The sequence below is a fragment of the Manihot esculenta genome, chromosome 3 (genome assembly GCF_001659605.2).
Source record: "Manihot esculenta cultivar AM560-2 chromosome 3, M.esculenta_v8, whole genome shotgun sequence".
Classification (NCBI taxonomy): Eukaryota; Viridiplantae; Streptophyta; class Magnoliopsida; order Malpighiales; family Euphorbiaceae; genus Manihot; species Manihot esculenta.
In genome coordinates, this window is record NC_035163.2 from 24,874,967 (window position 1) to 24,900,622 (window position 25,656).

Below are 25,656 nucleotides of genomic sequence, written 5' to 3' on the forward strand. Positions count from 1 at the left end.
GAAAATCCAATGGAATATCCCGTTAATGGAACTCAATGATGATGTTTAAATGAAACTGTGCTGCGATTAGTCAATCTGCAAAAAAAAAAGAAAAGCGAGGTGATTGACACCTATAGCAGCCACTTCAACATTCAAATTAGTAAATTGAAGAGAAGGGCAAGTGTAATGAGATGTTTTGAATTCAAAAGTAATTGTGTCAGAAGAGGTGCACCTTGATCTCTGTGATCATTAGTTTTTATACTGTAAGAAGATAGAGTTGATTATCATATCTCCTACAAATCCGACTAATATCAATTAGTGGATATAAAATTTCAAGATCATAAATGTAATGGGGGATATATTGAATTGAATTCTTTAACAGTAACTTTTCATACAGTCTCGTCCTATAGTGAGAGGACGAGTCTTGACGAAGAGTTGAAATCTACAGCGTTCGAGTCTTTTTTTTCTACCGATGGAACCAGTATCATCTAATTAGATCCTCACTATGTGACCCTAATAATTTATGGCCTATTTTGAATGATTTGTAATATATCAAATATATATATATATATAATATTAAGTTTAGGGTAGACCAGGTGAATTTAAATAACATTTTATCTCTTTTTAGTTATGTGAATTTAGTATATTCTATATAATTATTTAATTATTGGTTTAAAGAATTATTAAAGTTTGTATATATAATTTTAAAAATATATTGTGTATTGTGATTTTTTTTCCCTCAGGTATTGTGATACCTTAAAATTATACAAACCGCATATCATATTTTTCATTTATTATAAATTAAATAAAAAATTAATATAGTTAATAAATAAATCGTAAAACTTTTAACAAATCAATATGACAATCTTTTAGATTAAATTTTAATTATTTTTATAAAACGATATTATAAATTCTTTAGAAAAAAAAACATTTGAGAGAACATGCAATTTTCTAAATGTTTTATTCATTACATGCTTAGGTCAACTCATTCACTCTGATCCCCTATGCTCTTCATACTTCACCACAATGGTTAGCCAACAGCGAGCCAAATGGTTTAACATCTTATCCTTTGTACAAGTTTGTGAGACTCGAACTTCTTGCAGGAGAAAATTTAGGTCCCTCTTTGACAAGTTGTTTATAGAAATTTAAAACATCAAACGGTTCAATCGCTAATTTGTTGCTCCTATTTCTCTCATCAGCTGAGTATTAAAATTTATTAAATACAATTATTTGTTATTAATTTTGTACCAATAATATAGGAAATTAAGTAATATTATATAAAAAAGTTACGAAAAAACAGAGAAAATATAATTTTTATATTACCGATGCAAAATCAGTAACAAATAACTATATTTGAACAAATGGAATAAAACCGTTTATACTGCAATGACTTCCGCGCAAAATCCAGGGAAATGAATATAATATGCAAGAAAACTACATTATGAAAAATGAGCTTAATTAATATACACAAAGAACTGAACAGCCAGAAATTCTGCACAGGTCAGCACATCAAGGGAACTCTCCCTAAATGCATGAAAGTGCAGACCTCCAAAAATGCGCCCCGCAAACTGAAACTCAAAGGATCCCCATGATCGGTATAAAATCAAAGACATAAACATATCAGTACATGTCAATCATCATCTGACAGACAAACAACCTCAGTTGGACATGCCACATTTGTCCTCTTACCGTTTGGCAGCCTAAGCTCAGTTGGGACCGGAATGTCTGAGTTAGGACCCAAATCCGTGTGCCGGTGCAAACCATAGGGTGAATTTCTACTTGTTTGATTATCTACATCCATAAGCAACTCAAGTGCAGATAGAGATGAACTAGAGAGAGCTGGCAAAGTTCCTGCAGTTTCATGTCTCTGTATAAAATTATGAGGACGAGATTGCTGTGCAGATGACTGTGGTCGCAATGGAAGTTGGGAGGATGTGGCAGAGGTTGTAGGGTGATGACTGGGTATATGTTGACCAGGCATCCCAACTGAAAGAGAGGAAAGATTTGTTGCAACTGCGGATGCTGAAGGTCTGAAAGGTTGAAGGTGTGGGGCAGGAGCTCGAATCTCGCTGCTAATTTGGAGATTGCCAGGGGGAGGGGAGATGGAGCTAATTAGAGGTGGTCTAGTTAGGGCACCTGTGAAAAGTGCTGAGGAATGATGAACAACCTGCAGAGACGGAGCTGCATTGTGTGAGCAGGATGCAGCAATCTGTGGGCCACCTGTAGGCGGAATAGCTGAAGATAGACCGGTAAAATTGGCATTCCTCTGCAGAGTTGGCTGCAACGATAGCTGAAGCAGCTGTTGCCTGAAACTTGAGGCCACCTCTGCAAAGGAAGAAATGGTCATGAGCTGAATAGTGATAAGAGCAATACTAAGAACATCTTAGCCGAATCAGGTTTTAACAAGTAGGTCCCGAGATTTCTATTTATATTTAAGTTAATTTTTAAATTGCTAATACACACAAGTATTACACACCTTGCTGCATACCAGGTGCACTAGATGGCCTATCATCCATACATTTAGATCTGAATGCATCAGCCAATATCTTGTTCATAAGAACTTTGTGATGAATTGTATCCAGTTCATTTTTCTTAAGGGTGAATTCAGATTCCACCTCCTGAAGTTTAATCTCATACTTTCTACGAATTTGAGCAATAATTTCCTCTATCTCCTTTTCACAATCAGATTTCAGCCGCACCTTCTGCAAAATAGAAAGAGAGCTTAATTGAAGAGATAACATCCAAGGCTTATGTTAGCATAGAAGAAATTAAGAAGTGCACAGGAAACTAACCGTGTCCTCGTGAGTACTGATAATCTGTTCTCTTTCTTTGCATATTCTCTCCATCTCAATTTGTAGTGGATCACAATCCGAAGGTAGAAGGGGTATATTTTGGGCAGGAGGTACAGTTTGTACGGTACGATTATTAACCCCTGAAGAAATGGGAACAGTCCTTGTGTCTGAAACATGCATCCCTGATCCACTCAGCAGATGATGTGCAAGCTGTGTTGCATGCTGCAAAACAGCTTCATTTGAGCATTCCCCATGGTCCACTACTATTTGTGTTGAATCACCCATGTTTGCAGTGACATGAAGTTCACGGACTGGTTGATGTTCGATCCCACTAACTACAGGAAACTCCGCGGCATCAAGACAAAGAGCAGAATCTGTGGACGGTGACAACTGCATTTCCTGCAAATTCTCTTCGACTGCTGCATCACTATTAGTTTGATTTGAAACTGCAACATCATCCGGATTAGGTAACAAAGCCTCAACTTGTTGCAAAGAATTATTCCCACTCCTTGGTGTAACTCCATCTTGCAACCCAGTGGATACTGTTGGAATAGGACATTCTTCTTGAAGTGCCTAAATGAGGATTTCCAAGTGATGAGTCCTATAACTATATAAAATTTCCCAGGACCAACCAAGTACCAACATTGCGCCTATACCTACTGAGCCCTTGGATTTTTATTTGTCCCTTTGACTTCTATTTGCATCTAATAGGCAAGATTTGTCATGCACATCTAAATCTGGACTAGAGTTCAAATATGTCCATGTAATTTTCCACCATGCTCAAATAAGCCAATCAAAATTAATCTAGAGTTTTCCTTTTGAGTTCAAATAGGCTCAACTATTTACCAAAAAGATTAAAATAACAAATTTCAATTTTTAATAGCCAAGTACTAATTTTTCATATTTTAAACATTAAAATTTATTTACAATTTCAAATAAAAATAAAAAACTAAGAAAATAGGATCAGAAGTGCAGCCAGATCCAAAACTACTGGGTCACTGTCCTTCACTCCCTTCCCTACTTCTGCCTCACAATCTCTTCTATTACCCAACATCAAAACCCAAATAAGAATACCAATCCCTTGCTTCCCATCCCTTGACAATCCCCTCTGCCACTTTGACCCATCGCTCTTTTCAATTGCTTGACCAAAGTCACCACCCTCCTTCGCCTTGTCCAACCTCCAAGCAGTATTTTTGGCTGCACTGGCTGTGGAGAGATGCACTTTGGCCTTTAAGAGAATGTTTCTAAGATGGGGCAAGCAGTTCAAGCGTGGCTGAGGCAGTGTGTGTCTTAATTTCGCGGAGGCTCTTGACTTGTTTTTAGAAGGCGCTGTTAGTGGCTATACTCTGGCCATGGTTGATGCTGAGCTTGTTTACTGGGAAATGGATCCGACAGGGAGTGTGATTTGCCTATTTGTTTAAGTTAGAAATAAAGAACTGATGATTAAGAGAAATTTATGTTGCTCCAAAACCTAGGATTTTGATAATTTTAGTATTAGGGGGTGTATGCGAGATATGTGGTTTTGTCTGATTTATAGAATAGATGAAATACCTCCACCAGCCTAATCAGTTGAGATGAACAATTGCTGGTTTCGTGTTGGAAAGGGAGTCTTGGGCAATGATGCTGGTTCTTTATATTTTTCACTTCTTTGATTCTTAATGCTTGGTTCTTGATTTTTTAGGTTATTGATTTTTTTTATTCTCAATGTTTCTTCATCTCCTGGTTCTTGATGCTTTGGAGAACTGGGTTGATGTTTTAACATTCTTGATTTTTTTTCAGTTTTTTTTCATTGAAAATAGCGAATTTTTTAATCTTCGGAGATCAGAGAAAAATATCATTTTATTATAAAAATTTTATTAGGTCAAAGACTAAGTTGAGCTTAAATGAAAAGGTTGGACTAATTTGACCCACTGTTGTTAGGAGCTTGGAATCTCAATTCAATTCCCCCTTTTAGTGACTCAAATCTAAGGGGTAAATCCACTGTTGTTAGAATCTTATGTTGCTGGATTCGGTTCTTAGTGCTTACTATTCAATTCAATTCCCCATCCTAGTTATTGAATCCATGGGGTGATCACAAATTTAACTGAACGATGACTGAATTGCACAAATCAATATGAATCAACCAATTCGATCAATTTTTTTTCTAGACCTAACTTCAAAATTCAAGATCCACCTCATTCTTATTATAGAAAGTGCACATAAAACTTTTCCTTAGCAATTTTTTTCCACCAACCATTCTCCCCCCTCTCCCTCTTTCCTTTTATTTTCTTTTAGTTCAATTACCTCTATAATTATAATTGTTAAATATGAAAATTTATATTAATATATTCTCACTTTTAATTGAACTTATTACCTTTTTAATTACTGAATCATTTGATCTAATTTAAATGAGAGTTTCAGCAAGTGATATTTATCGTCTACAATAGTAAAAATACATTGTTCTATTATAAAGCATTCTCCTAATTATCTAAGTGATAATTCTATATTTATCAAAATAAGTCGTGCAATATTTTTGCTTCACTTATTTTTTAGAACATATTCATTTTAAATTAAGTTTGAAAATTTTTATTAAATCTTATGATTAGATTTGATTCTCGACTCAAATGCTGAAAAATAAATATTGAGGGATGCAATAAAATAAAAGTAAAAAAGCAAGAATGCAATATATCAAAAATAGAAGATCAGGGCTGCAACAGATGTTCCCCAATTAGTCCAGTGGGCCTTGGAAAAATAAAACAACAAAATTATAGTGAACCAACAGTGCTATGTACATATGCAATGTATATGTCCACTAATTAATTCAGGAACCACCCATCAAAAAGCCCAGAAGACAATCTAAATGTATCATAGACATATCAAAAAACTCTACCACCATTATCCATGACCAGAAAAAACTACATAGTACAGGAATGCACAGAAAAGTATGCAAGGCCAGCAGAAAAAGCAAAAACTATAACTTGTGTGGATACCAGAGAGGAATGGTATTAAAAATATATATATATTTATATATATAGCAGATAAGTAATGAACCTGATTTAATGGCACTGGAAAATCTTGAACCAAGGAAGGTTCAGGCTGGATAGCAGGTGAATTTAGCAAATGCAGTTCTTGGGGATGATTGCCTTCATTAATGACAGGAACCACTCCGTCCTGCTGATCAACTCCACTACTATTAGAAGAGGCCACCACATCACAAACTCCATCAACCTCTGTTCCACTACTACCACCCACCACCAATTCTGGAACATTTTTTAACTGTGATGCAATCACTCCAGCCTGAAGATCTACTATTGTACTGGAGGAAGAGGCCATGAAACAAACACCATTGCTCTCCCTTCCAGTACCTGCACCTTCCACTACTTCACCAGAAGCATTTTCAATCACTCTTGATGGAAGCTCCAAATCCTGCTGATTCACTCCAGCAGTTTTATCCATTGAATGAGAGTGTTGATTAGCAACAGTACCATTAGCTAGAACCTGTCCATCCTCGCCTGTTGCACCTAGAGAAGTTTCAGGAACTACCGACTCCCCATCCTGCTGCTTACCAGTTTTATCACCCACTATACTTGAAGCATTTTCTGGCACTCCTGATGAAACTTTTCTGTTATGTTGGTCTCTAGCAGTCGTATTAGGGTAAAGATCTTGATTAACAATACAAACCACTCCATCCTGCTGATCAATTTCAGTAGAATTATCAGTGCGCTCAGCGTGAACTTCATCTTTCTCTCTAGAAGCAGTGTTGACAGCACCAATGGTCAAACTAGAAGCAATTTCAGGCACTCTCATGTTCTCCAGGCTGCCCGAAGAACTGACATTCTCAGGCACTTCCATCGGAAGCTTTCTAGAAGACACAATCAATGAAGCTCCATTAGAAGCTTGCATTTGTTCTTCAGATGAACACACATTTGCAGAGTTGACATTTTCTGATCCACTCCTCAAGCATATAGCCCTTGAAACTCTCAACGGAGACTCTCCGTCAAGCATGTCTGTATTAACCAGAAAAGGAATCTGCTCATTTCTACACGGTCCCCCAGAGAGCATCTCATTGTCATTTGAAATAACAGTTTCAGGAACTTCCAGCAGAACCACCCCATCTTGCATGCTTTGGTTACCTTCAGGATTCTGTTCTTTCAAATGAGAATTCAAAGAGAAATCATTTTCTTGATTAGGTCCTGTTTCATTAGAAGGCGGCTTATTTATTAATTCCACCTTTGCCCAGGATTTCACTCCTTCCACCCAACAAGCTTTTCTCTCTTCCAGTTTCTCCCTTGCAGCCAGCTGTACATCCTCAAGATTTTTTCGATGTATCACCATCTTGCGCTCAAGTTCTTCAAACTTCTTTTTGTATTCAATGTCCAGTAACTTAAGTTGATCTGTACCTGTGGAACTATTACTAAGCAAACGAATAACAGCTGCATCTGTTTTTTCAGAATTCTTAAGTTGTGCCTTATCTTCCTTGTACTTTCTGTCATATTCCTCCAATTCTTGCTTTTGCTTCAGTAAGAGCTTCCTCATCTGTTTATCACATTTTTTTTCAATATCCTTGATACTTTTTGAAAAATCTTGCCATGCCAATCCAAGCTGGGAAAGTACCTGATCATCAGATAATTCTTGACCATGCAACAGGTTTCCAAATCCTACTTTCATCTTTCGTGGTGTAGATGGTGTTGGCTGTGCAGATGTTGGATGTGAATGGTTAGTTAATTCAGAAGTATTAGCAGAGCATTCTGGTGTAGAATTCCCTGTACGACATAAAAACATTTTCTTCAAACACCGCAACATTGAATACACATAATCTGCTTCTTCTTTCTTGCAGCTGAATTTTAAATGCTGTCTTGCTAGAACAAGCGATTCTTTGTGATCAAGTTTGTGCTTAAGTAGAGAAGCTGCAGTCCAGCACTGAAATTTTGAATAGCACAGCAGTAAAGTAGAAATGTTAATCAATATCATCTGCATGGGAACGCACCCAAAACTCTAGAATAAAGCAAGGTCAAACTTAAATATGCAAAATATATACACATAGAAATACATGAGCAACAGCAATGAAGCACATAAAAAGGAACCATTGGAGAGGAGGAGACACATATTGAGGGTAACAACCTAGAAGACTATTAGCATTGACTTGACATATACAAAAATTTCAGGAAAAAAAGAACTACAGAAATAAAAGGAAAGCATTAAAGACACTGGCACTCGCTCAATAGATAACCCATCTTGTTCATAGGTTACCGTCTAATTTAATTTCCATTTGAATGCAAGTGTAATTTCAGTTCCTTACTCTTGTTTTCCAAGCACATAATTGACTGATCAGTTCATATATGGTAGCATGGTAATTTCATCCTTCCCTAATGAAAATAATCTAGTGAGAAAAAGATAGAAAAGAAAGAAAGAAATAGTGGATACTTCCATGCACACTTCATTCCATATTTATGAGTTTATTAAAATTTTTACCTGTTTGACTAATGATAAGAGAAATCCAAAAATTTACATGCTTTTCAATGGTATTTTCATGCTTTTAATTGTAAATTTGGTTATAAATTGAAAATTCAAGAGCTTATTTCAATTGTACCCAATAGGTCTAAGGAGTGTATAGTTGCTATTGAAATGATGTGAAAGGTAAAACTGACTTGGAATAAATGAATCCCACTTGAGCTATCAAATGGTGGCATTTTGCAAAAGATTCCTCGCTTATAAAATTGCTTAAAATGTGTTTGAGATCCATAAGGCAGCTATTAGGGATTAGAATGGTCCCACATCATTTAATTCAACAAGTTTCATTCACTGTATGAACACCTCAACACCACATCACATTGTAAACCAATTGGAAGGATCCCAAAGAATCGATCTTTCTTTTAGTTGTTGAATCTTTCTTTGATTGCAGTATCATGGAACTATACTAGCGACCTACCTAATTTTAATTGCAGACCCACCCAACCCCCCACTAGGGGTGAGCATTCGGTCGGTTCGGTTCAAAACCGAACCGAACCGAAATAACCGAAAACCGAATTGCAGAATTTTATACAAACCGAACCGAACCGAATAAGAGGAATAACCGAATCGAACCGAACCGATTTGGTTCGGTTCGGTTCGATCGGTTCGATTCGATTTTTAAAATTTTTTTTTTCACATTCATTCTAAAATCCAATTAAAATATTTTAATTTTAATTTTTATAAATAAAAAATCAATACTGGGACTGGGGACGGGGACGGGGACGGGGACGGGGACGGGGACGGGGACGGGGACTGGGGACGAGGACGGGGACGGGAGCGGGGACTGGGGACGGGGACGGGGAATGGGGACTGGGGACTGGGGACCTGGGACTGGGGACGGGGATGGGGACGGGGACGGGGGCGGGGAGCGGGGGCGGGGAGCGGGGGCGGGGAGCGGGGAGCGGGGACTGGGGACGGGGACTGGGGACTGGGGACTGGGGACTGGGGACGGGGACGGGGAAGGGGAAGGGGACGGGGGCGGGGGCGGGGAGCGGGGAGCGGGGAGCGGGAAGAGCGGGGAAGAGCGGGGAAGAGCTAAAACCGACGTAGTTTAGTGATTTCGGTTCGGTTCGGTCTGATCGAAATTTTTGAATCTAAAACCGAACCGAACCGAAATCACCGATTTTTCAAAAAATTAAACCCGAACGGAACCGAATTAAAAATAAAACCGAACCAAATTTTTAGTTCGGTTCGGTTCGGTCGGTTATTTCGGTTTAAACCGAATAGTGCTCAGCCCTACCCCCCACCCGAAGACACATTGGAATACAATTGAAGAAAAGGGCACAAAACTCAGAACTTTATCATTAGGCTTCCTTCATTAGCAACTAAACTACTCCTCATAAGGTGAAAGCAGAATTTAGGAGAAAATTGTAGTTTTTTTTTCTTCTCACAAAAACAATTCCAAATGAATAAAACCAGCTAGCATAATTCAAGCATTTTTACCTGTTTTGCAAGAACATATGTGCAAGTTTCAATTTTTAATGCAAACATAGAAGTCATTGAAGATAATATGAAAGATTCTATCAGAAGACAATCATAATGCCCATTTAGAAAGAAAATCTCTAACCAGGGATATCTGAAATGCTTGCAGAATGGTTTCTGGTTCTCTGCTAACATGATGATTACTCATTACATATTCAAGGAAACTATGAACCATGGCCTTGACATCTTCCTGCAATGACAGAAAGGCACACACATTATGAAACAAATTCTACTAAATATGCTCAAGTCAACAATTAATATTCTTAGCATCAACAGTAACAGTCACTCCTAAGAGTAAATTAACATCTGCAGAGAATATGAAAATTCAAGTCCAGAATAACAAAGAGAGTATAAGCAAATTCTACCTCAAGGATTGACAATCTTGACTGTTCACCCATAAAAATGCAGCACTAGAAATTTAAAAACAAAATAATTTCTAGCAATACAGGAAGTCTATTACAATGAGCTTATAGGCATGGCAACTGATTTCTTGTGTGGAGAATATATGCCATCATTCCCAACATCCCGTGTTAGCTACAGTGGTGGATTGAGATGTGAGACAGATCAAGGGGTAGGACTGTAGGGGCAGATTAGCACAAGTAACTACTTTAAAAATAAATAAATAATAAATTAATACTTAAAAATAAATCAATAATTTATGTAAACTTCGACATGTTTGCACATATCTGATTAGAGAACAGGAAGGAAGGATAACAAAACATATTAAAATTGGATAACACTTAGAAAACTTTTAAAATATGACTTCAATAACATAGGTTATACATACATACATAAAAGATACAGTAAAAAGACAATTATGTACCATATCTATAAAATTTTATAGCAATCAAAAGAGGGTGAAAAGTGTTTTCAAGTATCGTCAAATGAGTAGAAGCACGCAAGCAGCATGTTTGTATGAAAGCTCAATATGCATATGCTATATTGCGATTGCCACATTAATAGAACAGGTTCTATTGGCTACATTGCCACATTAATAGAACAGGTTCTATTGGCTACATTGCCACATTAACCGTTGGGGTTAAGCATCCATGAGATTAGGAAAAACTGCTATCTCTACACAAAGGATTACCACAGGTCCTATCTTTTACTTAAATCCAAGGATGAACTACACACTCATGGGTATTATACTTGCAAGGCCGAGGTCAATCAAAGGTCAGATTTATACAATAAGGATGCACCAGTTAGGAAAAGCAAGCAGGTTCATGTACCACTACATGAAAATGGGGAAAAGTAAATAAATAACAAGAACATAGTAAAAGAAAGCAGTCCCAACTCCAGAGTAAAAGAAGGCAGTCCCAACTCCCTGCTTCCAGGTAGGAGATAAATGGGAGAAAGATACAAAAGAATGGCTGTAAGCAATTATTAGAGCTAAAAGAAAGCTTGACCTGAGTAGAAGGGAAAAATTCCATTTAATCAAGTCTAAATTGTCCAATTAATTTGAAAGTGGATGTTTATCCAAATAGAGTTTAGGAAAAATGAGTGACCAGATATCTTTCCCATGTAAGGAAAATGCATCAAGGAAGATGAACACAAAAAATATAGAGCTATATCTAAGGAGACAAACAGCTGAATATCACAAGACAATAGTGTAATAAAAATGCAAACACAGGAAGCAACTTGGCACCACGCCCATAAAATTCACCTTGTGACGCTACACGAGTCAAAAGAATCCAAAAATACAAAAGGTGTATAGCTTTAATTTGCATAGGTTGCAAAGGACAAACTACTAAAATGAATATTATTCTACCAGGAGTAACACAATCAAGTAGAAATTGCATAGCAAGAAATGGACTATACAAGTTTCCAGATTTTCAGTATAAAAGAGGTCGTTAAATACACATCACAGTTAACCCAATGATACCTTCACATGACAAGATGCAGAGCAAGAGGCCAACTAGGTAGCATGCTTATTATTTGGCTAAAAGCAACCTGAGGCCCCTCTACTTGACAGGTTTTGTCTATTAAACCCCTCCATTTCTACTGTATTGCATTAAGCCTTCAGATTTTTATTTCTCACATCAAGCCCTTACTGAGGGGAACAAGTGTTTTGCACACGTTGTTTACCCACTGTAGTTAGGTAAAATTAATACCAAAATGATTATTTGTTAATTAGGAAATTTATTTAATAAAAAAAAGAAATTCCTATTAGATTGTAGAATTCCAGAATTGCAAGTGCACCTGTGCAAGACTTTGAGTTTCTGATGATTGTTGGCCTCGTCAATCAAAGAATCTCTTAACTCCCTCAACCATCAAGCATCATAAAAACAATCAAAATCCCCAAATTTCCCATGACCAAAATAGAGAGATAAAATAACATCTGAATGTCCGCTTACCGATGGCACTAAATCTTCTGTCATGAGTTCTGGACATGTCAACTTAACCCCTTCTCTTTCTGTATCCTCTGTGTTATGTCTTCCTAAATTCTCCTTTAATTTGTTGTCCGTTAATAAACTCACTCGTGTACTAAATTGTTGTGTCTCATTCTTTCCTGATCATTGTGTTTTTCAAGATCTTTCGACAAAGCAGATTATTGATAGAGGGCATGAGTCAGAGGGTCTTTACGTCTTAGATCAACAACTACCTAGATCTCTTGCATGTTCCACAAGTTTAACGTATTTAGATGTTCATTGTCGTTTAGGGCATCCTTCTCTCTCGACTTTGAAGAAGTTATGTCTACAGTTTCAATCTTTCTCTGTTTTAGATTGTGAGTCTTGTCAATTTGCCAAACATCACTATTTACCTACAGCGTCTCGAGTCAATAAACGGATTTCATCCCCCCTTTGAGTTAGTATATTCAGATGTTTGGAGTCCTTGTCCTATTATGTTTAAATCTGACTTTAAGTACTTTGTTACTTTTATTGATGATTTCTCTCACACTATTTGATTATTTTTAATGAAGGGTCATTCAAAATTATTCTCTATCTTTTGTGCCTTTTATGCTGAAATTCAAACTCAATTCAATATTTTCATTCGAATATTGCAAAGTGATAATGCTAAAGAGTATCTTTCTAGAAAATTTCAATCTTATTTGTTATAAAAGGGATTCTTCAATAGTCTTCCTGTGTTGACACTCCTTCACAGGATGGAGTTGGCGAAAGGAAAAATCATCATCTACTTGAAGTAGCCAGAACCCGATTATTCCGAATGAAAATACCTAAATGTTTTTGGATGTTGTATCCACTGCTTGTTTTTTTATCAATCGCATGCCCTCTTCCATCCTTCATGGTGATATCCCTTATAATATTTTGTTTCCCACTAAATCTTTGTTTCCTATTGAGCCACGTATCTTTGGTTGTACTTGTTTTGTTCATGATGCTCGTCCACAGATTACTAAATTAGATCCCAAATCACTCAAATGTGTCTTTCTTAGCTACTTCTCTATGGTGACCTTCAAGAAGAGGTTTATATTGAGTAACCACCTGATTTTGTTGCTAGGGGGAGTTAGGCAAGGTTTGTAGATTTCGAAAATCCCTCTGTGGCTTGAAACAGAGTCCTCGGGCATGGTTTGACAGGTTTAGTGAGGTGGTCCAACAGTTTGAAATGAAGATGAGTAAGTGTAATCACTCCGTGTTTTATAGAAATTTTGATAGTGGAGTAATTTTGCTTGTAGTATATGTAGATGATATTGTTATCACAGGAAGTGACGTTGCATTACGTCCCTAAAAGAATTTCTCAAAACACAGTTTCATACAAAGGATTTGGGCTCCTTGAAATATTTTTTGGGCATCGAAGTTATGCGGTATAAGATAGGCATTTTCTTATCTCAAAGAAAATATGTTTTTGATTTATTGGTAGAAACAGGAAAATTGGGTGCTAAGCCTTGTAGTGCACCAATGACCCCTAATTTTCAACTTACCACAGAAGACAGTGAGCTATGAACCTGAAATGTATAGAAGATTAGTTGGCAAGCTGAATTATTTGACGGTGATTCGTCCTGATATTGCATATTCAGTGACTGTGTAAGTCAGTTTATATCCTCTCCTACTGTTGCTGAACAAGATGCTTTGGGACAGATTCTTTACTACTTGAAAGGACCCAAGATCAGGCCTGTTCTATGGTAACTATAGACACTCAAATATTGAATGTTTTTCTGATGCTGATTAGGCAGGCTCGAAGGTTGATAGGAGGTCAACCACTGGATATTGTGTTTTTGTAGGAAGTAACCTGGTCTCGTAAAAAAGTAAGAAGCAAAATATGGTCTCTCGTTCTAGTGTTGAATCTGAATATCGAGCCATGGCACAAGCTGTATGTGAAGTCTTGTGGGTGCATCAACTATTAGAAGAAGTTGGGTTTACAAATTTGGTGCACGCTAAGTTGTGTGATAATCAAGCAACTATCCACATTGCCTCCAATCCAGTATTTCATGAGAGGACTAAAAACATCGAGATTGACTGTCATTTTGTTCGTGAGAAAGTCCAACAAAGGATTATCTCAATGGGACATATCCGAACTGGAGAACAACCAGCAGATATCTTCACTAAAGCTCTAAATGGGACTCGAGTTGATTATATATGTAACAAGTTGGGCATGATTAACATCTATGTTCCAACTTAAGGGGAAGTATTAGAAGTTATAGGAAGTAAATATTGATAGATGTGTTAATTGCTTAATCATAGGAATTGCATGATCATAGGCTTGATTTCCTTTCCTTTCTAGATACGGTCTCTCATGTATAAATATGTTGTAATCTCTATTGTAATAGACAACAAATATTATCTTTCTACATGAACCTTTAAAAAAGTATTAATATGTACACAAATAAAAGTGCAACAGCTTATTTTAATACAATAAAAATACAGGAGCTCAAAGCAATAGACAAAACTTGTCAAGCAGAGGGACCCAATATGCTTGTCACCTTATTATTATCACAAAGCTCAAAATGATAAAATTCACCAAAATTGAAAGGAATTTCCCATGGTAATATTCAACTTCAAAAGAAGTTGAGAACTAAATTCATGTAAAATTTAAGCAAGTCGATTATAATGCTCTTGGCTTGAAAATCCCTAGCACCTTAGCCTGTTATTCCATAAACAAATACACAGCTAATTACAGGATGGAAGCAGGATTAGATAAAAAGCTTAAAATCTATAATATGTTTTTACCATTCTCAAAGCAAGTGCACCAAAAAGTACCAATAGGATGCATGCATATGGTATTGAAAGATCGCTACTGGCATGCAGAATGCAGAATAGAAGCCCTAGAGCTAAGCAAAATGTATAACAATTTAACTTCCTTAGTAGAGAAATGAATATATACCGGGAGTTGTAGAATTTCACAAAGTTTTGCTATCTCTGGCTTCAAAAGAAGGTGGAGACTCTTTTGTAAACTTTTCTGTGAATCATGCAAATTAACTTTTTCATTAAATTCAGCCAGGTTAACTGTTGATACTTCTGACAAATTACTAGCCAAATTTGGAGTAGATGAATCATGGTTGGCATGACGTTTATTAAGATGACCAGTTGATCCAGACATTGATCCATGCATATTATGTAATGGAGCTCCCAAAATCCCTGAAGGAACAGAAGATATTTTGAGACAGTTAATATAGGAATCCAAAAAAAATAACATAAAATAAAATACTTTCCTATTAGTTCTCCAATTGCAATGCAACAGGAGAGGCCATATTGAGCATGATAGAGATCAAAACCACCAAGTCAATTAACAATGCATCAGCTATTCACCTTCACTGTCCCCAGCAACTTTGTTTCCTTCACATATGGAAGGTTTGAGAGAGGTTGGATCAATGTCATTGTTGGCTGCTTTTTTGCGCTTCTTCACTACTTCATGGACCTCACCTTCTGGTTTCTTGGGTAAATCAGACATTGATCCATGAAAATTATGTAATGGAGCTCCCAAAATCCCTGAAGGAACAGAAGATATTTTGAGACGGTTAATATAGGAATCCAAAAAAAATAACATAAAATAAAATACTTTCCAATTAGTTCTCCAATTGCAATGCAACAGGAGAGGCCATCTTGAGCATCATAGAGATCAAAACCACCAAGTCAATTAACAATGCATCAGCTATTCACCTTCACTGTCCCCAGCAACTTTGTTTCCTTCACATATGGAAGGTTTGAGAGAGGTTGGATCAATGTCATTGTTGGCTGCTTTTTTGCGCTTCTTCACTACTTCATGGACCTCACCTTCTGGTTTCTTGGGTAAATCATCAACCTGTTGAAACCTTTTACGGTTCCTTTGAGGTAAACCAGATAAATATTTCCAGTGTGGTTCTTTTCCCTCTAACAGTTTTCTCCAGAATATGTGGGGTAGCTCTTCATCCCTAGATTGAATTTTCTGTTCACCAGGCAAAGGAAAATCAGTACTATAACGTCCTTGATTCTGTTTAACTTTCAAAACTATAGATGAATTGCATGTAATTTTTTCTTTAGCATCCTGAGATAGAACGGTCAAGAACTCCTGAATAATATCTTTGAGAAGCAACCGCCCAAACAAGGGACCTCCACTGGTGACTGAGGTACTAGAACCACTATGAAGATCATCCAATTGACTGAATAGATGTGAAGCTCCCCACATAAGCAGTGTCTGACTAGTGGCCCGGCTTATGCTCTGCAACTTACTATCAAGGGTCTTATCTTGCTTTGCAAGGATCAGAACATTCTCCTCCACAGTAAAACAGGAATACAGACGAAATATTTTCAACTGCTCAAGCTGCGTATCAAGTGTTATCTTTTGCAAGTTCCTTAAATCATTTGCTGGGCTCCAATCACTACTAAATATGATAACAGTATCAACTGATGACAGTTTGATTCTAGAAAAACAAGCACGGTTTTCTAATAAAAACACAAATCTCCCTTTCTGGCTATTGAAGTTGTTTACAGCAGCTTGCTTTCTTGTAGGTATGACCAATCCATCAACACGTTCATAACAATCCTGACCAAATCTTTGACGCACAAAGTCCTCCAAAATATCTCCAATATTATCCCTCCCAGAACCAACACTAGACTGCCAATCAAAAACATCTTATAAAATTTTCTTACCATGGCATAGCACACATACACAATAGAGAAGGGGGGAGAAGAGTTACACACCAGTGCTTCATTGGATTCATAGAAAGGAATGCAAAAGATGAGCATAGAATAGTTTTTCAGACATCAATTAGCTGTACCTAGCTTTAGTTCAAGTTTAAATGTATAATAATTATTACATAGAAGAAATATTTCTGTTTACATAAACAACATAAAATTCAACAAATTAGTGAAGACAAACTATTTACATTGACCATGGACTAGCTATTCTATTCCCACCCTGTTCCATTCCATGAACAAAACAAGGTCCAAACGTAATCAAGATGCTTTGGATAAACAAAATTCATCTTATTCTTCTTACTGCTAATTACCAAGAATTTGAATAAAAAACAGATATAGTGAATCCAAAAAATAAAACAATTAGAAAAAATTTCTACTGGAATAAAAGAAATAAGAAAAAAAGTTCCTAGATGTCAAACATAATATGAAATTGTATGCAACACCACAATGGTCCACGTAGAATAATAGAAAGACTATTCTCAAAATCCAACCAAAATCCATTTTGTGTCAAAATAAAATCACCATAAGTGTCTCTGATTCAAATATAATCATTGGAATCTACTTAAAAGATTGCAACAAATTTCTATAATCGTTGATGGGACTTGATGTCTGACAGAGCTAAATGACAAAAAAACATTTATATAGTCAAGCCATCTACTTAAAAACTTGCAACAAATTTATATAATCGTTGATAGGATTAACGCTCGGTTGTATTATGCAATAAATTCCTACAAATCTCACAATTTAGCTATGAGATTATTGTTCAATGGAGATGCTAATTGTAACTTATAAATCAAGGGAGTCTTCCCCAAAGGAACATAAAATTCAATTATACCCCTCACCTTTTTCCAGGTCCTAAAAATGTGACTAGAATACGAACCTCAAATATCAAATCACACAACCACATTATAGAACGGCATAGATATCAATTCAAGTATGCATATTGCAAGCAGAGAAAAAAACAATGTCAATACAGGAAAATCAATATAAAAGCCATAAAAAAAGAAGACTTGATAAAGCATATACCTGGAAAAGAATAATCACTCTTAAACCTCTATTTCTTATCTCAAGAAGCATTGCATCAAGAAGTTGTAACTTGCCACTTGCTTTAATTCCAACATCTAAAATCAATGAAGTTTGCAGCAGTGGATCCACTATGTAGGGATGATCACAGCTCTGCCAATGATTACACAGACATGATGACTTGCAACTAGAAAGATATGAAACTAATAGCTCGTATATTTTCCTAACAATTGCAAGGAATGGTAAATAATCTGAAACTCTTGTAGATGCAAAAAAAAATGAGAAAATTTGAGTTAATCTAATATAGCAAAAAGTTCAAAGAGAAATATATTTGCATGATTAAAGAATTGAGTTCCAATATGTTAGTTCTCCGAAAAAAATTAAGATTATATTGCTTTTCATAATTTCCAAAGATTATTTATAATTCGGAGACAAAAATTAGGAAGACAGAGAAACTACATGACAACCACCATAGACCGTGATCTGAAGCTAAAGAACAAAAGTGCACTATGGTAAATTCTGAAAATTACCAATGTCCAGTACCACATAGAATTGATACAAGTAGAATACCAGATCAGAAATTTAAATCAACCAATCATCCTAACCTTCCGAATAGAGATAAGAATATCACGAAGCGTGCCAACAGGATCATTCTTTGAGGATGAAAAAAGAGGCAAATGATTTGAAAGTAGAGTACAACAATACTGCTCAAGCTGTATATTGGATATCTGTACAGGAACCCAATACTCTACAAATCTCAAGGAGTCTGACTTGGAGACATTGATAATATACTTTGACAGTCTCTCCTTCAAATTACCACTCCTATGGTTGGAATTAGTTAACAAACACTCGCTGCGATTTTCATCACTTTGGGAATCAAGCACACACAGCAAATGCTCAATCACAACGTCCTGCAAAATTCACAATATGATGAGCCATCCTTTGGTTGTGTATGTGTTTGAATAGAGTCAAGGAACTGAGAGTATAGCAGAAGTTAAATGCCATGCTCATATATAGCACACCTTAAGTTGACCATTGACAAGGAGAAGCCTCATATCAGCATTTAAACTTTTAACTTGTTGAAAATGTGAATATATTCTAGAGCGTTGGCACTCATCAACTATAACTGCTTGCCATTTTATTGATTCAAGCACATTGAGATCCTGCAGATCCACATACAAATGTCAATAATAAATTCCATGAAGATGAATGTTGAAAAACCTGAATATGTAGCATAAACAATTTCCATAGTGTCATCCATTGGAAATTAAAAGAACATATTCTCCCCTTTTCTCTCTTTTAACGAAAAAACTTTAATTCCTTCCACATGGAGGTGAGCAGACTTCAATTTAACTTGCTGAAGGATGCAATTTAAATTTCTATTTTTTCAGAGATTCGTCAGGTTCAGTTTTTTATTTAAAAAAAAATGAGTTTATCTGAGTCTGTTTTCTGAGAAAAAGATCAGTTGGACCACACCAAACCAAACAATTTCCCAATTCATTTGTTTTTAGGCCAATATTAGATTTAAAAATAGAAAAATATAATTGAAATTGAGTAAAAAACAACTAAAAAGTTCCCAAGATGACGCTTGAATCGAACCAAATCAGTTTGCATCGGTCTGCTAAAAATTTCAGTTCGTTTAGTTCAGTTCAAAGTTCTTCCTACTTTGGTTTTAATTTGGTTTGCTCCGCCAGAAATCTTTGTTTATTCAGTTTTATTCTTTTCAAATCGAACAAACCTAATAACCAATATTCACTCCTACAGTCCTACTTCCACATGTGAGACTGAAGATGCATGCTGCAAAGGAATACCTCTGCAAGAACTTCTGGAGATGTTATAAGCACTTCAAACATTATGCCGCCTTCATCTCCATAAAACTCCACTGCCCTAATACTTTTTCGCACATCTTTGTTTCCATGGTAAACCACTGAATCAACAGATGGAGCCAATTGAAAGAACTCTTCATCCCACAAGTGCAGTGCAATAGGAGTTGTGATAATCATGAAAGGCCGGCCGACGTTGGATGACACAGAGGAAATAAATGAAACCACATTCATTATTCGTTCCTGCAGACATGGCAACCGAGTATTCAGGTGAAATCCCATTTACATGTTTTTAGAAAATAATATTGAAGAGTGGAACCAAATGGCATTTTAAGAAATTAACAAAACAAATAGAATGGTGCTAGAATAATAAATCAGATACTGAAAGGAGCATTTTGCAACATAAAAAACAAAATCCATGACAGCAGCCTGAATAGAGGAATTTGACAAAAATGAAGCTGAAACATAGTCTGTGTTTCATAGAGGGCAAAAGTTCACCTTGAACAATAATAGTAATAAAAATATGCAATATAAGACAATATGATATCTGATCAAACCAATTATGTGTGACAATAACATAATATATAATATATCACACATTTACATGCACTGTGCATAAACAAACATAGGGCTCACATAGGCATGTCCACGGCCTAGTTCCGAACTGGAACCAAGCCAGTCAAACCAGCCTATAACAAGAACCGTGATTGAACCAAACTGAAACTGGATCTCCACGGTTTGGTGCAATTTCAAGGATTTTGAAAACTATGGACTGGCAATTCCAAACCAGATTGGCATTTCTGAAAAATATCAAACCAATGGTTCCATTTGAAAATAATTATTAAAAAAATCCTCCAATAGCTATAAAATTATGTTTTAAAAAATTATTTTTAATTATAATTATAAAATTACCATATTAAACCCTATAACAGCTATAAATAACTAGTTTTAAGGGTATTTTGAGAATGGAAAATTTCATAAATAAAGCTATGAATACCTATCTCACTCTAAATTCTTTCATATAATTTCCAACATTCTGTCAATACTCTCCATATTCCAACTCAAATTCTCTATATAATTCTCAACTCTCAATTATTATTTTCAATAGCACTTTTTTTTAACTCTCAATTCATTCTATATATTTTATACTCTTAAATTATTTATATTTCCCATCCAACTCTTTTTCTAAATTAAATTAATCTCTTTTCAATTATTTAATTTGTTTCATTAAGTTAATTTATCTTATTAATTAAATCCATTTTAGCTTAAAAATCAATTTAATTTAATTGTAAAATACATTAATTTCGTTCTTTGTTTTATTTAATGCAAAGATTTTAATTATTGCTTTTTTATACATTTAATTTCAATTTTTTTGCGTCAAAACAGTCCTGAACTGCCTTGAACTGTTCAGTTCTGAACTGCACATCAAACTTTTCCAAACCGGGGCTCGAGCTGACCAGTATCTGCTTCTGGTCTTTTATTTATCATCAATAGATTAGTTCATCCTTAGGTTATTAACTTTTATATCCTGCATTTATAAGAAAAACTAAACAGTAAACAAATCGGCAATCATAAACCAAAGCATAATGTATCAGACTCACCTGATCATCAATAATAACACCATTCTGCCCCTTGTCGCAATGTTCACAAATATTGTTGATAATGTCCAGATGATTATTATCACATCCAGCCAAATCTCCAGCTGATAACTTCATTGATTGGACTGACGAATCTTCTTTTCTCTCAAGTTTCTGCAGGTAATTTGTCATAAACTAACAATGAAATTTCATAGTTTAAAAGAACCAAGGCATATAATCATTCCATTTTATGCTATCAACTAATAATAATAATCAGTCAATTAAAAGTAAGCAATTAACTTGACGAATGGGTAGTAATCACATTACCAGATATAAGAACCACACAACTGTGAAACACTTCCTTAACTAGTAAGACATCTCTTGGACTCTTCACTTATTCATTTTATTTATTAATAGATTCCTTTATTTATTTGGAAAGCGAGATCAATATACAGTATCCAACAACAATAACCAAGTTCCCTATGGCATGAAAAAAGAGAAAAAAAAACGTGTAATTAATATCATAAGGTCACAATATCACATACCCTGCCAGAAGAAGGCAAGTAATCCAATTATATTAGTTGTGAACACACTAAATCAGAAATTCCAGCACATATAAAAAGATTTCTTTTCCTCAAGTGAAATGGTAATACAATTGAAGAATCAATAAAATTGCAAACTGGAATCTTTACCCAAATATATGTCCATCAATGAGAATCAAAATATGTTGTGTGTGTGTGTGTGTCTCTCTCTATATATATATATAAAGAATATATGGTCTTTCATATGCAATCATGTGCACCTTATTTACTCCAGACAAACTGTGTCTCTTTGCTTTCTCATGGCGGTTTTCATAATCTCTCATTAGGCTCTGAATATTTGCCAAACTCATAAAGGAAGCATCTTCCAACTCCCATGTTGCAAGATCATAATCAAGACCACGCCATTTTACAAGCCACTCATTATGACATTCTGAGATATCTTTAGCATGCTCCTTGTAAGTCTCATCATGTTCCCTAGGATAGATTACCGAACGTTTTTGCAGTAAACGACGAGGTTCATTCCACTCCTGCTTCCATTTTGTGACCTGTAGAACATAAAACTTAGAGGATAGGAAGGGGATAACCAGACAAGTTATAATTTGTAAAGGAAATGGCTAAACGCTAGTTTCACAAATTTCTGCTCAATCATCCAATTAAGGGAATATCAAAAGAATACTATAAATTTGAACCTGTTTTTTTCGGTTGAATTTTGAAACAAGTGAAGGAGCTTCAACAAGCAGTTGACATTCTGGTACCCAATGATTGTGAACATGAGCAAGACCTTTGTATTTAACAAAATATTGCTTCTTTAGCAATCCTGACCTCACAAACCGAGCAATCATTAGCAAGAAGGCAATACAAGTTCAGAGAATAGCTAATGACTTCAAATGACAATTCATGACTGCTTGTGGAACAAAAGCAGGGCATTTATGAACTTAAGCAAATGATTCCTACTGAAACTTATGTATCCATTTGGTTCCCTTCATTTTTTTTTTCTTTTGAGTTGTATAAAAAGAAAAAGAAAATGCAGAATGCAACATTTGGTTAAATAACAAAAGCTAGCTTGCACCTACCATATATCAATATAAAAAGGATTCCTGCCATTTTGAAGGTAAGACTTTTAAGCACTCAAGCCATTTCTTTAAAAAGAAGAGCAAGATGAGTTGGCTTTCAGATTCATTATTAAGTGAAGATAAAGAAATATGTTCTCCTTTTCTTTTACAGTCTATTGCTTCACTCCTCGTGAAAGCTATATTTAAAAAGCCTGATGACTAAAAATTACATATCAATGCATGCATCTTCAGTTTAATCAAAACATTTAAGTTTATAATTTGATCCTCAACTTTGAGATACTGTTCCAAATTTAGCAATCAATTTTTTTCTGGTGAGTGAAAATACAAGAAATTGCTAACACAGCTTAAATAAAAGAAAAGAACATTTGTATTTTATTAACGGAGTCCAGCTTTATAATTAATAAACATACACACACATAATATATGAATTAAAAAACCTATTTCAACACAAGGAATTTTGGGTACAATATCAAACTGACAAAATAAAAACCTTTGACTAACATTGAAAATGCATATAAAAGTTGGGATGTTTGTTGTGCATTTGGCCTATTTAAAAAAAAGCCAAATTTTATATTTTGTGAAAATTAAGAAATTTCTTAATTGCAATTTTATCTAAGTAACTTCATATATTTATAAAATATGATTTATCATTTTCACATTTGCTTTCTAGAAAAATCAAAATTAATACAACTAAGCTTTATTAGACACCAACTATAATATTTGAAACTTATAAAACCTATAAGTCTCCTCCTTCCCCTTATCACTCCATCCTTTACCAACTTATCACACTACTATACTGGGGCATAAAGATCAACATTTATATTAAAAGGAAAGGCACTTTCTAAGAAGCAAAATAGAAAGTAAACCACATGACACTAAGTTATTCACAATATTTTCCCATACCACTTCCATCCGATGCCTCCACGTCTTTATAATCCCATATTGACTCTATTCCCTCTGAAACAGAATGTACACCTGATTTTATCTTCTTCCTTCCACAAGCAAGACAATACCAAACTCCAACAGGAACAGCTTTTAAAGGAGGATCGAGACAAGAAACATGGTAGCTTCTTTTACACCCCTTTCCATCACAACACCTGAAATGCACATGACAATAACAATTTTTTTTTTAAAAAAAAGGTAAAACAAACAAAAGAGTATATGTAACACAAAAAAAAATTAAAATTTATACATATATATAGTAAGTGCCAAAAATCAAGGCAAATGACATTCCTTTTATTGTCCATAATGATATTCCTTATATTGTTCTTTTTCATCAAATTATCTGCTTCCTCCCTCCAATAATTTTTCCACCTTTCCATTTTTAGTTGTTTCAAAATATTGTCCACTTTTCTTTTTTATATTATGATTAACATTAAATTGATTATCATAACTTTTATCTAATTTTATCTTAGTTTCAACATAATCCCTTATTCATTCCTTAATTTTTCCAAATGAGAATTCCAAACATATTGTATTTAATTCAAATCATATGTTATTAATAATGATTTTATTGTTACAATAAAACCTAATGTCTTCAATTTATATTAAGCATAAGTTTTAATAGGAAATTTTTGCCCTTTAACTAAAATAACTATCATTTTTTAATCTGTGTGAAAAAACAAAATGGACAAAACCTATGGGACCGGGAGAGTATTTTCAATTGAACCTCAAATATTTGGTAATACTTGTTTTGTTCATGATACTCGTCCTTAGATTACTAAATTAAATTCTAAAACTCGTGTCTTTTTTCGGTGCTCTTGTATCCAGTAGGTGTCTCCTTTTTGGCTGCTCTAATCTTTAGAAAGATTAAAAGTTGTCATTCTCCAACTCTTGAATATTAACTTGTTTTGCAAAGATATTGGTTCTTTAGACTCCTTAGTTTCTATCATATACTATTCGTGATAGTCAATAAGAAAGGATGATGAATTGTCAATCCATTGAATCTGCCTCCCACACCTACTTGACCTCCCATTGCTCATGTACATTCTCGAAAACTAGAGACTCGTCACTACCACCTACCTCTTTGCTATCTAAACTAGTCTATATAAACCTTGATTCCATCTTGATCTTCTTATTGCTCTTCAAAAAGGTAAATAGAATTATGTTTATTCTCTCTCTTCTTTTGTTTCATATGCCAACATGTCATCTTCTTGTTGTTTTAATTATCTCCTTAGAATCTTATTCGTATTCATAAATTTGTTAGCTTTGTCTCATCCTAGCTACCATGCTACTTTGGAAGAGGAAATGGTGGCTTTAGATGATAATGATACTCAGAACCTAATGCCTTCACCCATAGCTAGAAAAGCTATTGGTTGTAAAATGAGCGTTTACAATAAACTTCATCCAAATGGTTTTGTGGCTTGTCTTAAAACCCATCTTGTTGACATGGGATGTGCTCAAACTTATGGAGTTGCCAAATCCAATACTTACTCTCAATGGCTAATCTTGCTTTTGTTTACTTGTTCATATCTCTGGCAACTACCTATGCATAGCCACTACATTAGCTTGATACCAAGAATGCTTTTTGGCATGGCAATCTTCAGGAAAAATTATATATGCAGCAACCATTTGAATTTATTACTTAGAGGGAGTTGGGTTAACATTACAAGCTTCATAAATCTTTCTATGAATTAAAACAAAGGCCTACCACTTGCTTTAGAAGATTCGAAGGAAGTGGTTCATGAGTTTAGGATATAAGCCTGTTTCATTTTGCTAGTAGTGTATGCTGATGATGTAATTACTGAAAGGGACATTACAAACATCTAAACCCCAAAGTCCTTTCTTCTAACCCATTTCCAACAA

At 35.2% G+C, this 25,656-nt stretch overlaps 1 protein-coding gene across 7 annotated transcripts in view; it reads right to left on the reverse strand.

Moving 5' to 3' along the window:
* Nucleotides 1–1,290: 1,290 nt before the first annotated feature.
* Nucleotides 1,291–25,656, reverse strand: part of LOC110611608 (helicase protein MOM1) — a 36,557-nt gene continuing 12,191 nt past the window's right edge. For 2 of the 7 annotated variants that reach the window (XM_043954888.1, XM_043954887.1), the window contains exons 6-21: nt 23,755–23,948; nt 22,468–22,595; nt 22,039–22,323; nt 21,261–21,410; nt 19,648–19,902; nt 18,859–18,999; nt 18,442–18,747; nt 17,840–17,989; nt 15,797–16,730; nt 15,446–15,625; nt 15,021–15,274; nt 9,829–9,933; nt 5,802–7,670; nt 2,772–3,344; nt 2,456–2,681; nt 1,291–2,304 (exon numbers count right to left, since the gene is read on the reverse strand). In XM_043954888.1, coding sequence (XP_043810823.1) covers nt 1,610–2,304; nt 2,456–2,681; nt 2,772–3,344; nt 5,802–7,670; nt 9,829–9,933; nt 15,021–15,274; nt 15,446–15,625; nt 15,797–16,730; nt 17,840–17,989; nt 18,442–18,747; nt 18,859–18,999; nt 19,648–19,902; nt 21,261–21,410; nt 22,039–22,323; nt 22,468–22,595; nt 23,755–23,948 — 6,445 coding nt within the window. In that variant the 3' untranslated portion in view covers nt 1,291–1,609. The remainder of the gene's footprint in view (nt 2,305–2,455; nt 2,682–2,771; nt 3,345–5,801; nt 7,671–9,828; nt 9,934–15,020; nt 15,275–15,445; nt 15,626–15,796; nt 16,731–17,839; nt 17,990–18,441; nt 18,748–18,858; nt 19,000–19,647; nt 19,903–21,260; nt 21,411–22,038; nt 22,324–22,467; nt 22,596–23,754; nt 23,949–25,656) is intronic. The other 5 variants (XM_043954890.1, XM_043954891.1, XM_043954893.1 and 2 more) reach the window with 5 other exon arrangements.